Here is a 14798-nt window from a genome sequence, read left to right on the forward strand (position 1 = left end):
TTATAAATGCTGGTGTGACTGGGCCAAAACAAAACATGGCAACACAACTCCAAAACAAAATGTCACAATTACACTTTTTGTACATACGCAACATTATTTAGTCTGTACAACAGAATAGATCATTCATTTATGTAGTATCACCCCCACCCCCACCCTGTCCCCTTATCATAATTAAAGTGGGCGACCTTTTAACCTTTCCCAGAACCCCCTTCACCGGAACATCATCATGCCGCTCACAACGAAAGACGACGTTAAAAAGAATTACAATCCAGCCAGCGTCTGTCCGTCAGTCCATCCGTCTCCATGCTGCTCCGCTGCTCGCTCCCCGTCCCGTTTGTCAGCGTGTGCAAGTCAGTACATCCCGCAAAGAAGAAGTCATGTCCGTGTGGAGAAGTACATACAGTGTGTATTTATGTACATGTGGGAGAGAGGGGGGGAGCAAGAGAGAAGGAGGAGGAGGAGGAGGAGGAGGGTGAGAGGGATGTGTGTGTGCAGATTGACAAACATCACTGTCTTAAGGCGTTTTTTTCTTTTTACTCCGAGACGACGCCGGTCTCTGTTTGGTCTGGAGGGGGTGGAGTCGACTCTACTGATGCGGCTGCAGAAAGAAGGGGGAAGGGAGGGGATGGTGGGGGTGTAATGAGGGTGTTGGTGGTGTGTGTGTGTGTGTGTGTGTGTGTGTGGGGTTTGGTGTGGTGTTGGTTGGATGTGTGTGGGGAAGCGGGTGGGGGGGGGGGGGGGGGGTTCCTCAGTCTTTTCTTCAGATTCGGACTCTCTTGCCGGTGGCAGGCCGTGCGGGGGCCGCTGTGGGCCCCCGGTCTGGAGGAGCCGCCGAGGTTAATAGTTATTATGGATGATCCCTGGTGGCAGAGACAAGTCAAGCCATCACACATGTGAGGAGGACACACACCCACCGACAGACCCCCGAGGACACAGAGAGGGACAGAGGGTAGGGACGACACAGCTACATTTGCTACTTATTGTAAAATACTGATGGACTTTTAAAGTGAAGGAGCCATTCCCGTTATACTTTACACAGTAGAAAATTTATAGGCAAAAGTAGATTTGTAGTTTAGTTGATTTCACTCTAACTAAAAGGGGCGGAGTTAGCAGCTCCTCCTAATGACCTGAAACCGCTTCATCTACTCATGCACAGCTACCGCCTCCTTAAGGTTGTTCCTGTGTCCTGTTGCTGGCCGCCATCTTTGTTTTGTCTTTGCTCTGGGGGCATTTAGAGTCATTGGGCGGGGACTGGTTGGGCTTGCTGCTGGGGGCATGCTTGGCAGGGGAGCTAGGCGTGGCGGGGGCGCCGGGGGAGTGGGACGCTTGGAGGTTCTTCTCGTCTGAAAAAAGCTGTTTAATTACGTCAAAGAAGTTACTCAACGGGCTGCCTACACAGGTGGGAAGAAAAGAAAAACAGAGAGAGAGAGAGAGAGAGAGAGAGAAAGAGAGAACAAACAACAGATGAGCAATGAGGTTAACATGAGGAGAGAAGGAGGTGATGGAGGGATGAGAGGAGGAGTGGAGCTGGAGAAAAGGAGACTCTTTGACCACTGGGGGACGGGTGGGGGGCGGGGTCAGAGGAAGGAGGAAGGAGCCGAATCCACGTGAGGTCACATCACACACCAGAAAAAAGACTGCATCAGGTTTTAGTGTCTCGGCCTCAGAGTCTCGGTTTCTCCGGCTGGAGAACAAACAGGAGACCTGGACGACGAGCCGTGACCTTTGACCTTTCAATGTTTTTAAACAGCCTATAGGGAGGTTTTTTATGGTTTCTGAAGAGTTCGAATCAAACTGAAGCCTTTTAAAGGATGATGGACTCATTACGTCACTACCAGCAGGAAATAAGAATAACATGTAATGAATTTCTCTCAAAGTATATATAATTTATTAATACAGTATTATTTATTTATCCATTCAAATTTGTTGACTTGTAATTGATATTTCAGCTTCTTCATGTTAGAACTCACTGCACTGCACTGGACCTTGGCATGAATCTATAATCTCTGAGTTTATTCAATTTATCTTCATTATTGCTAGTTCAGATAAACATTATTTTTTATTTTCTCTAAATACACACATTTCCTGAGCCAAACCCTCATTCTGACATTTTCTTTATTTTTTTTTTTCCGTCTGAACATCTATACTGCCTTAGGTTTCATCTGTTTGTGCACAAGTGTCGTCCAAACCTCCCGTTGACTCTCCACCATATCAACATCCATCACAACAACATCCATCTGTTAGACAAAGCTGTTTGGTCAGTGGCTTCACACATGCAACAGTTACAGCACAGTACACACATTGACACACCAGCGAGGTTAGTCTCACAGTGTGTCGCTGCAGTGACTCGACACCTCGTCCTCCACAGTGAAGCTGGAACTCACCATCGCTCCTCTTCATCACAGTGACCTGAGTGTTTGTGTTGTTGGACGTTTTGCTCCAGTCATTTCAAACATGGAAAGTTTTATAAGGGGGGAGGGGGCAATACAGTATCAAGCATCACCATGCAGAGCGTCACTGAGTCAGTAAAGAGCCACACACACACACACACACACATACACACATTTACACACCTTCACGCTCAGGAATATGTCCATCTCAACAAGCCACTTGTACAAACATCACAGTTGCTGAATCCAATTTAGAGGCTGTTTCCTCTTCTGCTGTGTTTCACCTGAAGTGTTGATCATCACAGTGTAGTTTTACATCTAACTGGAGCTGTAGTAACAAACCAATCAAAAGGGAGATTTGCTGACTGTTTTGCTGAGTGATCCAATAAAAATAGAGCAGATTTCAGGTAAAACACTCAGTTAAACAAATCCCGTAAGTGTTGGGTCCAGGTGGGCAGGGCTTAGTGACTGCTTTTTTGTGACATCACAAAGTCACGAAAGTCCTGACAGCTGGTTTTAAAGCTAAGTTTCTGAATACAGGCTGTGTGTATTTCTCTGTGGACTGAGGTTTTGATACTTTTACAGTATTAAAGCAGAAGTAAGCGGAATATTTGTGTTAATATAAGTCTTAAATAGTTCTATCTTCCGACAGCAATCACTTATATAGAGTGTTTGGTCTGAAACACGGGTCTGTCAGTCACTCTGCTCTGCTGTAAGCCGAGGAGAAAACTTTCCTTGTATCCTACAACCTTTATCCAATGAGGAGAGAGAACGGCATAAAGGGGCGGTCCTCTCTGTGTGTGCAGCCAAGGGATGCGCGTGAATGTGGTGACGTAGGGACGAGGGCGGGGACTGCTAACTCCATCGGCTGACAGGAAGTTAGCCACTAGACCGGATCGCTTACTTCTGCTTTAATATAGAACCTAGAGCTCATTTCTAATCACACGGCACATCCCATGAGAGGCTCAGAGCCTCCTGTTTACTGATTGGCTGACGCCGACCTGTTATTACTAGAGCTCCAGAGAGGATCCTGAGAGAGGAGATGTAAAACTACACTGATATGCTCCTTAGATCTTCTCATGGATCAATACTTCAGATAAAACACAGATGAAGAAGAATCATAGAGCTTTCACATCTGTCCAGATTGTCATGAAATCTGCCAAGGACGCCTCTTGCTTTGGTTCCTCTAGTGAACACCATCAGGTGTAAGAGAAAGCAGTAGAACAGTAGATGTAGTTTTTCATACATTAAAAAGACTTGTAAGATGAACACACACACACACACACACACACACACACACACACACACACACACACACAGACACACACACGCATACACACGCATACACACAGTGTGTTAGTGCAGGTTGTGTTGGTGACAGCCTCCAGGACGTGGCCAGTGTGTGTTAAAAGCCAGAGTGAAGCGGCTCCTGGCCGCTCTGGGTCTTACCACGCTTGGAGGATTTACTGGGCAAAGAGGCCGAGCGCTGAGAGCCATCTGAGAGCAGAGCACAGTGTCAGAAACACTGAGGCCCCGCGCCGCACACAGTAAGCTGACGTCACACATCAGCAGCACACTGGCTCACACACTGCACTTCTACTCAGCACGAGGTCAAAGGTTAAATCCACTCAATGGGAACGTTCAGCTCCTTTCCACAGTTTGAGCCTCTCTCATTTGACTCTGTTTTTTTATGATGCTTCAATCACCATATTATGAAAACTTAAATAGAAAAGATTTTGCGCGTTGGTGAGAAATGATGAACATATATAAAATGTGACATTGCCGGGGCTCAGGGACAGAAGATCACTACAGAACAGCTGGACGGAGATCAGACTGGAGCTGAAGGTGAGTTGGACGGCAGCAAAGGAGAAGTGAAGGTATGTGTGATACCCATTCAAAGTAGCTTCCAAAGTAGTGGATGCATTGTTTAACATGCATCTCAATGTAAAGGACGAGTGGGGTAAGTGGTCAGTGATAGCTGTAATGTTTAAAATATACAGATCTTACATAAAGTAAGCAGAAATGAGCCCTTAAGGTGGAATGTCTGGCTGACACCATTTCAGTACAAAAGTTGAGGTGTCATGTTACATAGTCAAGGCTATGTTTGATTCTCTTTAACATCACTTGTGTCATTTTTTTCACACAATGAACCAGTTCTCTCTTAGGTTTCCTCAGAAAGTCTTCTGAGACCAATGTAATGTGATGAATTGATTGATCTGATGATACACAGATGATCTTTGGCTGAGCATTAACAAGTGTACTGTACATTATTATCATTTTTATTTCTTTAGCTACTTTATGTGACCGTGGTGGTATTGAGGATGAATTGAAACTGTTTGGCTGGTGCAGAGTTGGTTCTGATGACCGGATCCATTTTAGGTCCAGTTCTGTTGAAAAATATCAGACACATCTGTCACCTTCTGTCTGCCCTTGATATTTTTCAAATTGGGCCTAAACCCGTCTGGTGTGTACCCAGAGTGAAGACCCATCACTCTATTACATCCGTAATATCTGTTTACGACTGGCCGACAACAGTCTGTGACTTGTTATTAGAATCCAGATAGAAGCATCCAGAATCTACGGTGACCCTGGGGGTTCGACACACTGTAACTTAAAGGAGACATATCATGCCCCTTTTCCACTGATCAAAATAGTTCCCAGGTGTCTTAAAGACATGTCTGACATGCTTCAGTCAAGGATCAAACATCACAGCTCTTTTCATCCGCTCAAAACAGCCCTGTTCAGAACGGCTAGTTTCAGTGCCTGTCCCTTGAAATGCAAATGAACGACTGCTTGCCCCGCCCCCGTCTATCAATAGCGTACTCACAGGTATTATGCAAATTTGAAAACTAATGACATCATTGAATGACAACTGAGGGAACAGCTGGATTTCAACCTAGGGAACCTGCAAATTACAGATTTTCGCAATAACTCACCACAGGAGTGTTTCCGGGGACATAAAAAGATGATGGACCTGGCTAAGGACTAGTGCTAAGCTAATAGTACATATTACCAATAATATCTGTCATCATGTGATATTGACATTATATTAAACCAAACAAACTCACCTTATTTTCTAACTGTATTCACCGCTAACAGCTAGTCTTCTTCACAACTTATAAAGTCAAGAAGCATGGAAGAAAAGTGCAGCAGCCCTGTCCGTCTATGTTTTGTGTCCCTCGAAACCCTTCTGTTGTGTTGGAAGTTTTAGCAGCGCATGTGTTGTCAAAGTTGTTTTCAGAATTTGTCTCATTTGTGTCTTTGCATGTGTTGTCTTAAGTTGCAGTGTGTTGAGCCCTGAGGGCCACCGTACTTAATCAGATGATAGTACATACCTTAATACAAATGAGTAAATCATTAATAAAGAGCATGAGAAAAGAGGTGAGTGAGGACACTCTGAGAAACAAGCTGAACGTTCAACTGTGACAGACGCCTCTCCGCCACTGTCCACACATGTACACACTAACACACACACACAGGTCATCAGGCTCGTGTGTGTACAGCTGTTGGGTGTTTTCAGACTCATGCAGATTCTCTGGTTCTGACGCAGTTCGCAAACACAGTCGGTCTCTGTGTGTGTGTTTGCTCCTGAGCTTCTCACTGCGACACAGTAACGAGCATGCGTTCAGTTAAGTAAGTGAGTGGCAGCTCACCCAGAACCATCAGCACACGCACACACACACACACACAGTCTGAGAGTCTGACCTCTGACCCTGCGAAGGCTGAGCCGGGCCCTGTGGAGCCCAGTCAGTCTGTCACAGACTGTGTGTGAATGGTTCTGTGTCTGTGTCTCATTCAGCATGCAGTCCATCATCAGAGGAGTGAGAATGAAGCTGAGGATGACAGAAAGCAGGTGGTATGGAGAGAGAGGGGGGGGGGTGGAGGGATAGAGAGAGGGACAGAGATAGACAGAAAGAGAGCAAGAGTGAAAAGGAGACAGAGAGACAGAAAAGGGGAGACAGCAAGAGGGAGAGAGAGAGAGAGAGGTAGAGGTAGGTAGAGATGTGGGTTATTGGCACATCTACATGGTGGGTGTGAGGTGGGGGGGTGACGGTGACGGTTGTGCGTACAGTCCCTGATAACAGTTCCCATCTGTGGCAGTGACTGGTCAAACTGGTGCTATTGGTTCAGTGTATCTCAGTGGCGCTGTCCAGACAGACAGAGGTTTTCTGATAATAATAATAATAATAATAATAATAATAATAATAATAATAATAATAATAATAATAATAATAATAATAATAATAATAATAATAGTAAGAAGAAAAATATATTTTCCTCACTTTAGCATCTAAACTCAAAAATCCAAAATCTATTATTTTTTATAGAAACTGAAACAGGTGACCTGAGCATCCCCCTGTGGTTCTTTCACAATAAAAGCCTGACACTGCCTTCATACAGAAAACACATACAGGGAGTCTCTTAGCATTATTCATTACATTTAGTATATTGCAGTATATGACAGACAGCTGTTCACGATACATATATAACATTTTTTTTTATTATTGTAATATATTATGTTTTGCTGCTGCATTAGTTTTTGTAGAACCTCTGTCTTTCTGGGTGGTAGAGTGCCTGTTGACTCCAAGAGGTGCGCATGTATGCGTATATACATAATATACTGTATATGTGCGTGTGTGTTGTAGTTGCTCTGCTTCACCACCAGAGGGGATCATTATCAAGTAAATAACCACAGACAACAACAGGAGAAACTACAGTGTCACACTAACAGAGACAGTCACTTTCTCTTTTCTTCCATAGTTTAAATCCATCCATCCACCTATAGGCAGCCCCGACACACCGACCACGTCAGAGAGGTCACAGAGGTCACAGAGGTCACAGGACTGGGACCCAAGTCCACAAGTTCAATGTGACTAATGCGAGAAATTCCATTTTAATGTATCCTGAAAGCTGTTTCCTCAGATCAAAGTTGTACAAATGACAGGTCCTCTTAGTGTTTGTGTGAGTGTGTATGTGTGTGAGTGTGTGTGTGTGTAAGTGTGTGTGTGTGTGTGTGTGTGCACCATGGTCTGTGGCAGGGACATGCACGTGGAGATGCTGTGTGCTAAAAGCCGTGTGCTGAGCTGAGCCAAGCCGAGCCGGTCCGAGCCGAGGCGGGCCGCGGGTGTGGCTGTGCTGTGAGGAGTGCCAGGATGCCAGGAGAGAGGGGCGTGGGGATGGGGGAGGAGGGGGAGGAGGAGGAGGAGGAGGAGGAGGAGGAGGAGGAGGAGGAGGAGGGTATAGGGGGGCATAGGCGTGGGCGGGGGGTGGCGGGGGGAGGGGGGCTACACTCACCAGATATCTGGGGTTGGCCACCGGGCTGGTCGGAGCTGAGCAGCTGAGCCTGGATGGTCTCAACCACGCGCTTGAAACGACGGCTCGGACCTGACGAGACAAAGTGTCCTCAGGTTAGTGAGACAACAGAGTCGGTGAGGACAGGGACACTGACTGGACACACTGAAGACAGTGATATTGTAGTTCAAAAAGTACTAATACTACATTGTTAGTTAGTTAGTTAGTTAGTTAGTTAGTTAGTTAGTTAATAGTTTATTTCGGACATGTTAAAAGAAATAAAACATAATACAGTAATGGACAGACATAACAAATAAAAACTTTGCAAAGACAACACATGAACAAAAATAAAATAAAATAATTGAAAATAAAGATTTTTTTTTTTTTTTTTTTCATGTCCGAAAAGGAGTGGGAAGAAGTAAAACTTATTTACTCCCATGCCTTATTCATAAATTATCTATCAAGCTATCTTGACATTATAATTTATACACTAAATTAATTTATGAGTTTATCTAACTGGATTTATTCTAATATATTATCACTAATCTTTATCTCTCTGATATATGAGTATATAGATTTATTCTAACATATTATCACTAATCTTTATCTCTCTATATAGTCATATACATATAAACATTGTAAAACATGATGCACTGTATGAAGTACTAACACTGTATTGTAAAAACTGTATATTCAGTATATTTTATACATCAGGGTACTATTTACAACACTGTAAAAATATAGTGATACTATTGCAACATTGCACTACTGATACTGCACTGGAAAAAATGCTGATATTGTACTGTGAAAAGTATTAATACTGATACTGCACTCTATGAAATTATCATACTGCATTGTATAGAGTACTAATAATGTAAAGTATAGAGTACTGATACTGTACTGTAAAATATACATATACTGCAACGTGAGGAATGCAATGTGCACAGTATCCACACTGTGTCTGATATCTTGATTTAATTTGTGAGAAAGAAAATCTAATTTTAAAATGATTAATTGATTGACAGTTCACAGCTCATCATTAGTTTTATGTAACTGATGTAAAACACTTTGACCTTTTCACCAGTTTGATCCTGATTTAATCCTGAAAAGCTTCTGACCCGCAAATCAACAGTTCAAAATGTCTGCTGTGATCAGACTCATGTGCAGCACGTTGTCTCCTCACCTGAGAGCAGGGTGAAGGTGACGGAGTAGATGCCGTTCTCCTTGGTGGCGCTGGTGCTCTCGGTGTAGGTGATGTCCACCTGGAACTTCACCGGCTTCTGGAAAACCGTGGGGCCGGCTGTGGACTTGTACTCCGCCCGAAAACTGGTCTGGGAGATGACGCTGTGGCTCAGACTGGGGATCTAGAGAGGTAGAGGGAGAGAGGGGGGCGGTGTTGGCCCCGTGAACAGACTCTGAGTCAGCAGCAGCAACACAGACAAACAACTTCTGCATCAGTTGAGATGCAGCGCGGTCATAAGAGGAGGAGACAGCAGCAGCCAGCAGCAGGAGACACGTTGGATGTGGTTCATATGGACACGTCACAGAGATGTGAGGAGACGTGACAACATGACGACAGCGTCTCTGCAAAAGTTTACGTCCGACATCTGATCACAAAACATCTTTGTTTCTATTGTTTTATAGAATTTAGAGAAACAACAGAGGAAACGTCAGAAAACCTCTATTAGTCTTTCAGCCTCTGAGTGGGCGGGCCACTGTGTGCTTGATTGACAGCTGAGCCGGTGAGAGACAAAGATGTTGATATTTATTTGACTCCTTACTCTGAACAGGAGAATCTGATGGGGCCTGATCAGTCTTTTTTTTGTTTTTGTCTTCAGACATTTTTAAATTTTAACTGTCAGATTGATGCTCCTGCTATTGTAACAGTGTGAAGTGAGATGAGAACAGAAGAGGAGAGAGAGAGAGACAGTCCTGTGTCCTCCAACATCAGACAGTGGAGGACCAGAGAGGACAGACTCACAGAGAGGAAGGCGTGGACGATGTCGGCTTTTATGGAGCTGAGAGGTTTGTCTCTGATCACGATGAAGATCTGCTCCTCTTTCTCCAGGTTGATGAAGTTACCAAACCACGACTTCTTAGCCAGTCTGCAAGAGGGAGGAGTGATGACATCATCAACACGGGACAGACATGAATGTTCCCACACAACAATGTTAATTCATCCTAAAGTTTGATTTCCGTGTGGCTAAATCTTTAGGCCAGAACTTAAAGCAGGGGTTTCCAACCAGTCAACGGTGATCTACTGGTAAATCTTTAATTTTCCAAGGAATTCTGTCAGTCACAACAGAAAAGCTAATCCACACCAGTGCATATTCTGTTTGTAATCGCTGTGAATGTAAAAGGGGTGGAGCTTTGTTTCTGTCATTCAAGCTGCAATTACAACTTCCAACACAAAACTGGTTTTAATGCTATGTAAAAACTACAGGTAAATGGTGAATGTGAAACAGTTAACAATTACTACTCAATATGATTTGCTCACTGCAAAATTCAAATAACATGTCTTTTTTTTCTGTTGAGATGAAATTCAATATTTAGTGAGAATTAAAAGTGTGATGTGTTGTGAAGTTCTTAAAACGAAGCTGGACAGAAGCACTTCATGTAATTTGAATACAGTTAGAAAAAATAAAGAGGCCTCAGGTTGTGAACACAGGAGGAGTCTTTTTCTCTAGTGTCAACAGAAGCTGAGGCAGTGTTAGATTGTATCTACTTACACTGTGTTTGACACCACAATGTTAAAAAAAAAGTTAAACATCAGATATTTCCACATTTGATCTACAACTGCACAAAGAAAACAACAGAAGAACATGTGAAACAGGAGAATTTAAATAAAGTTCATACAGAACCTTTGATATAGTGTATATAAAAATAAATGATTCTACATAAAGTTTTAACGCGGTGTCATGGTGGATGATACAGTTTTATGAGCACATCAGGACTCTGCTGAGGTGAGCGGCTGCGTTACTCACTCTGGTGAGGAGTCTGGGGTGAGACTGGACATGTCCTCCTGGGTGGGAACTGTGGAGACAAACAGAGATCAAAGCTTACAGAGAGATATCTTTTCTATATAAACCCTCCTACCGTCCATAACGCACAGTTTGTAGAAACATAAAGACGCTTCAGTTTATCTGGTTTACTGTAGCTCCAATAAACACTTAATGTGTTGGTGTAACCGATTCTGTTCAGGCTCACAGCTCCGTCACAGCAGCTGTAAGAAAATGAGCTAAACTAAAAGAAGGTGCTGAATTTCCCAGTTGCTGTAATGAGATAGATATCTGGTGTGTGACGCGGCCGGAGGCGGCGGTTTGTGGTGATGAGGCTGCGGCAGGTGAACGGGGTTGGGCCATTAGCAGCAGAGATGATGTGTTTTTATTCCCCTGAGCAGAGGCAGCTCCGTTAGCTGCACAAACACTCAATCGATTATCACAGAGATAAGACTGATGATCTGAATCATCCATAAACAAGAGTCTCATTTAATCTCTCAGCCCTCCCTCCCTCCCTCCCCCCGTCTCCCCCACTCCTCATCCCTACCTTGCATTTTCCTGCGATGGAAGCGCGGCGAGCCCAGGAAGCTGTTCTTGATGGAGTTGAGGCGCGTCCTCCAGGGCATGCCGCCGATGGAGGGGCTGGGCGGGGGTGTCGGGCTGGGCGTGCCTGCCGGGCTGTCCTTAGGCGTGTGCACCGGGGTGCCTTTGGGGGTGGGAAGAGGGCTTCCCCTCGGGGAGGGGTGGGGGGTCACCTGCGTGATGGGGACAGATTTGCCGTTGTGGTCAGGGTGGAGGTGGTGGCGGCGGAGGGGCGACATAGGAGGCACCGGGGAGAGAGGGATGGAGAGTTTGGGGGGGACGGTCAAAGGGGGGTGGCGCCTCACCCGGGGGCTGTTGGGAATACAGGGAGCCAGAGGCTGGCAGGGCGTGGAGGGCTCAGATTTGGGGGTTGCTGGGGTCTGGGCCGAGTTTGGGAGGGGGTTGGACCTGGTGGTCTGGAGGGGCTTCTCAGACGCTCTGGACTTGGCGGGGAGGGTCTGTGTGCGGGGGTGCATGAGGGGGGACCCCATTTTTGGATGGTAGGAGTTGGGCGTGCGAGGCCCCACCCCGTTGAGGCGGACCTCAGGGGAGTGGGTGGGGCTGCAGTTGGGGGACTGACACAGGTCTGGGGACTGGGGCGGGATGAAGAACCGACGATTGGGCTGTGATTGGTCATGCACCGTTCGACAGCCAATGATGAGACAGCAAGGCCACAGCCAGAGGCAGAGCACAGCCCAATGTAGGGTCATTCCCAAAAAAACAGAGAAAAAAGAAAAAAAAACACAAAAAAAGGAGCGTGGCAGAAAGGTTGAGAGGTGGAGCAGGCAGGAAGTGGTGAGAGTGCAAGAAAGAAAGAAAACAGAACATGCGATTAGCACCGTGATCAGCCAATCAGGAGGCAGCAGTGGAGCATTAACAGCAGGGATGCACCGACACTAAAACTGACACTGAGAAAAAGTGACAATAGTGAATATGTGTTTTTGATGTTGATCCTTGATGTTTTCTTTTTTTATATTGATATATTAATATAATTACAGAAAAACTTCAAATATATTCTATATTTTTGCTTTTAAGATATACAATGTTATAATGCAGTCAGAAGCCTGTGTGTGATGATCAGAAGTCATTGTGGGTGATGCTAGTTGGTATCTATGGTAACTGTGTGATACATCGGTGCATCCCTAATTACCAGCAAGTGAACCAGCTTGAAAGCTAACAGGTATAGCTTCACCCTCCACCTGGGGCAGCGGCCAGAGAGCATGCACAGTGCTGATGCACAATGCTGTGGAATGAATGAGCAGAGGCTGCAGGTCAGAGGTCAGATCAGCTGAACCTGCCGCAGCTGCAGAGCAGAAAAACAAAAACCAACAGTCTGATCTCAGACCAGCTGCGTTACAAATGAGGTGACGCCCTTGTTATATGTTGATGAGCGAGAAAAGTATGTGATTCCTGTCCTGGACACGTCACAAGGCTTCATGCAGGAACCTCCCAAGTCATAGATTCATTCTGATCTAACAGAAATGATGTGAGAAAATTTTATCTGAGGAAGTCGTGAGACTTTCAGGTTTGTTGTACGAGTCGTGTTCAGACAGCCAATCTTTTTCCACACGGGTCTGACTGAGGAACTAAATCATGTGCATCACAGACTTGAACAGGATTATTCAGACGAGGTGAGAGGAGGTCAGGACTGAGATAAATAAATAACCACACTGTGCAAAATGTGTTTCATCTCTGTATATTACACAGTCAATTACTGAGCTTTAATGTCTGAGTTTGCAATCTGAAAACACCTGAACACACCTGCGTCACAATTTTGGAGCCAATCATAGTCTAATATGCAAATTACAGGTGTGATGTGGAAACTGGAAACATATTCAACGTAAATGCTTAGAAGAGATTTGTAAGTGAAGTAGGTGAACCTTCTAAAACAAATATATATTCAGTGATTGTGGATTTTTCAATAAACGAGAAAGAGAAAATGTTATAATAAACTTTACTGCATCTTTTAGCTCTGTGCTGATAAGCCAACAGCTGCTTATATCATATTCTCTCATTTTTCCATCTCCCTCCTCTGACCTCTGACCTCTCTAACTCACTCTGCTCTGCTGATTTCACGACTTCATAGTTCTGCTTGGCTGAAATTCCTCCCTCCCCCTGGAATAAAATCTGACCACAGGTGACTCAGAAATGGGAGTCTCATGCAGTAACTTGAGGGCATCAAACCTCTCTCTCTTTCAATGTCACAAACACATACTTCCCCTCGATCAGGAGATTTACAGGAAGTCTGACGACTCCGACTCGTACGTCAAACCTCACTGAGAAACAAGGTTGAGAGAAACTTGGGGAGAAATTCTTGCTTGAGGCCTGATGACTTTCATACATGACTTTTTAAACAGTTGGTAATGAAACAGCAGCTCCAGACTAAAATCTGCCTCCTCTTCATTTTGCATTCACACAGGCAGAACATACTGTGCCTTGAAGAATAAAACAATCACATTCATAATGAAGAAGAAGCTGCAGCATTCAGGAGCGTGAGTGTTTGATGATTGCGTCCTCGCTAAGGGGTTCACAGCTTCACTCGGCTGCAGGTGGATGTGCACGCTCCACCTTTGTCTCTGCGGCAGCACCGTTCACGGCTCTTTCGCTCAGAGTGACGGATGGACTCTTCAGCTAATCTGCTGCTGCAGGAGAAGCTGCTCTGCCTGCGCATTAATCACAGGATTTCATCCACAGTTCGGTGGATCCGGCTCCCGCTTCATCTGCAGCCGTGTGACGTACAGCAGGGGCTGACTCAGAGGTCACGACCTCGCTGAGAGGACGAGCAGCAGCCAGTGATTCACCCTCCGATGCTCTCAGCTGTGTGATGTTTCTATATGTTTATCATGAAAAATCTGCGTAATAAAAGACAGAAGGAGTCGCGGTAACGACGCCTCTCACTGTGAAAGGGGTGGACGGAACATTGGAAACACCTCTCAGTATCACGAGGGCTCACTGCAGGACTGTTGTATCAGATAGTGTTCATCTAAGTATCCGTAATAGATATTACTACGAAGCCTGAGGGTCTGTAAGATCAAATATGACCCACTCGACTTGCCGTAGCTTGTCCCGCCTTCAATTTTTCAAAGGAATTTGTTTCTGTGATATGTTGTGATAAGTGTTACTGACGTCTGTCGCTGGTGAGTCATTTTGGATAAAAGCGTCTGCTGCTACACGGCAAGATGATTTGTTTACAACCTACGGGATTCACTGCTGATAAAGATCTACAGCAGTGATGTTGGTGGGTTAATGAAACCTGTAGTTAATGTTGCTGTAGTTCTATCATGACTCACACACACAGACACACACATACACTGTCCTGCTGGAACCAGATGTTGATTAATCTCATCTGTCACAAAAAAAAAAAAAAAAAAAACTTGATGCCTATCTCTATAACACATTATAACCATACTTATGAGTTATAATGCAGTTACAGCACTGTATAACTATAATTATAAACACTCATAAATTATCATAATGCTTTATAACAATAAGCATAACACACTATAAAGCATTTTATCATGATTTATAAGGTCAG

The 14798-nt window shown here is 44.7% G+C and overlaps 1 protein-coding gene across 2 annotated transcripts in view; it reads right to left on the bottom strand.

Annotated features, from left to right (window-relative positions):
- Positions 1–1167: 1167 nt before the first annotated feature.
- The window catches only part of LOC311008259 (serine/threonine-protein kinase BRSK2-like), a gene marked incomplete at its 3' end in the record, with an annotated part of 116591 nt that continues 102960 nt past the window's right edge, over positions 1168–14798 (bottom strand). Inside the window, exons 14-20 of one of the 2 annotated variants that reach the window (XM_084001762.1) lie at positions 11229–11436; positions 10667–10715; positions 9664–9787; positions 8866–9046; positions 7686–7775; positions 3840–3887; positions 1168–1391 (exon numbers count right to left, since the gene is read on the bottom strand). In XM_084001762.1, the coding sequence (XP_083857888.1) occupies positions 1168–1391; positions 3840–3887; positions 7686–7775; positions 8866–9046; positions 9664–9787; positions 10667–10715; positions 11229–11436 (924 nt within the window). Of the gene's footprint in view, positions 1392–3839; positions 3888–7681; positions 7776–8865; positions 9047–9663; positions 9788–10666; positions 10716–11228; positions 11437–14798 lie in introns of both variants that reach the window. The other variant, XM_084001763.1, reaches the window with a different exon arrangement.

Source organism: Trachurus trachurus (assembly GCF_905171665.1).
Source record: "Trachurus trachurus genome assembly, chromosome: 3".
NCBI classification, from domain to species: domain Eukaryota; kingdom Metazoa; phylum Chordata; class Actinopteri; order Carangiformes; family Carangidae; genus Trachurus; species Trachurus trachurus.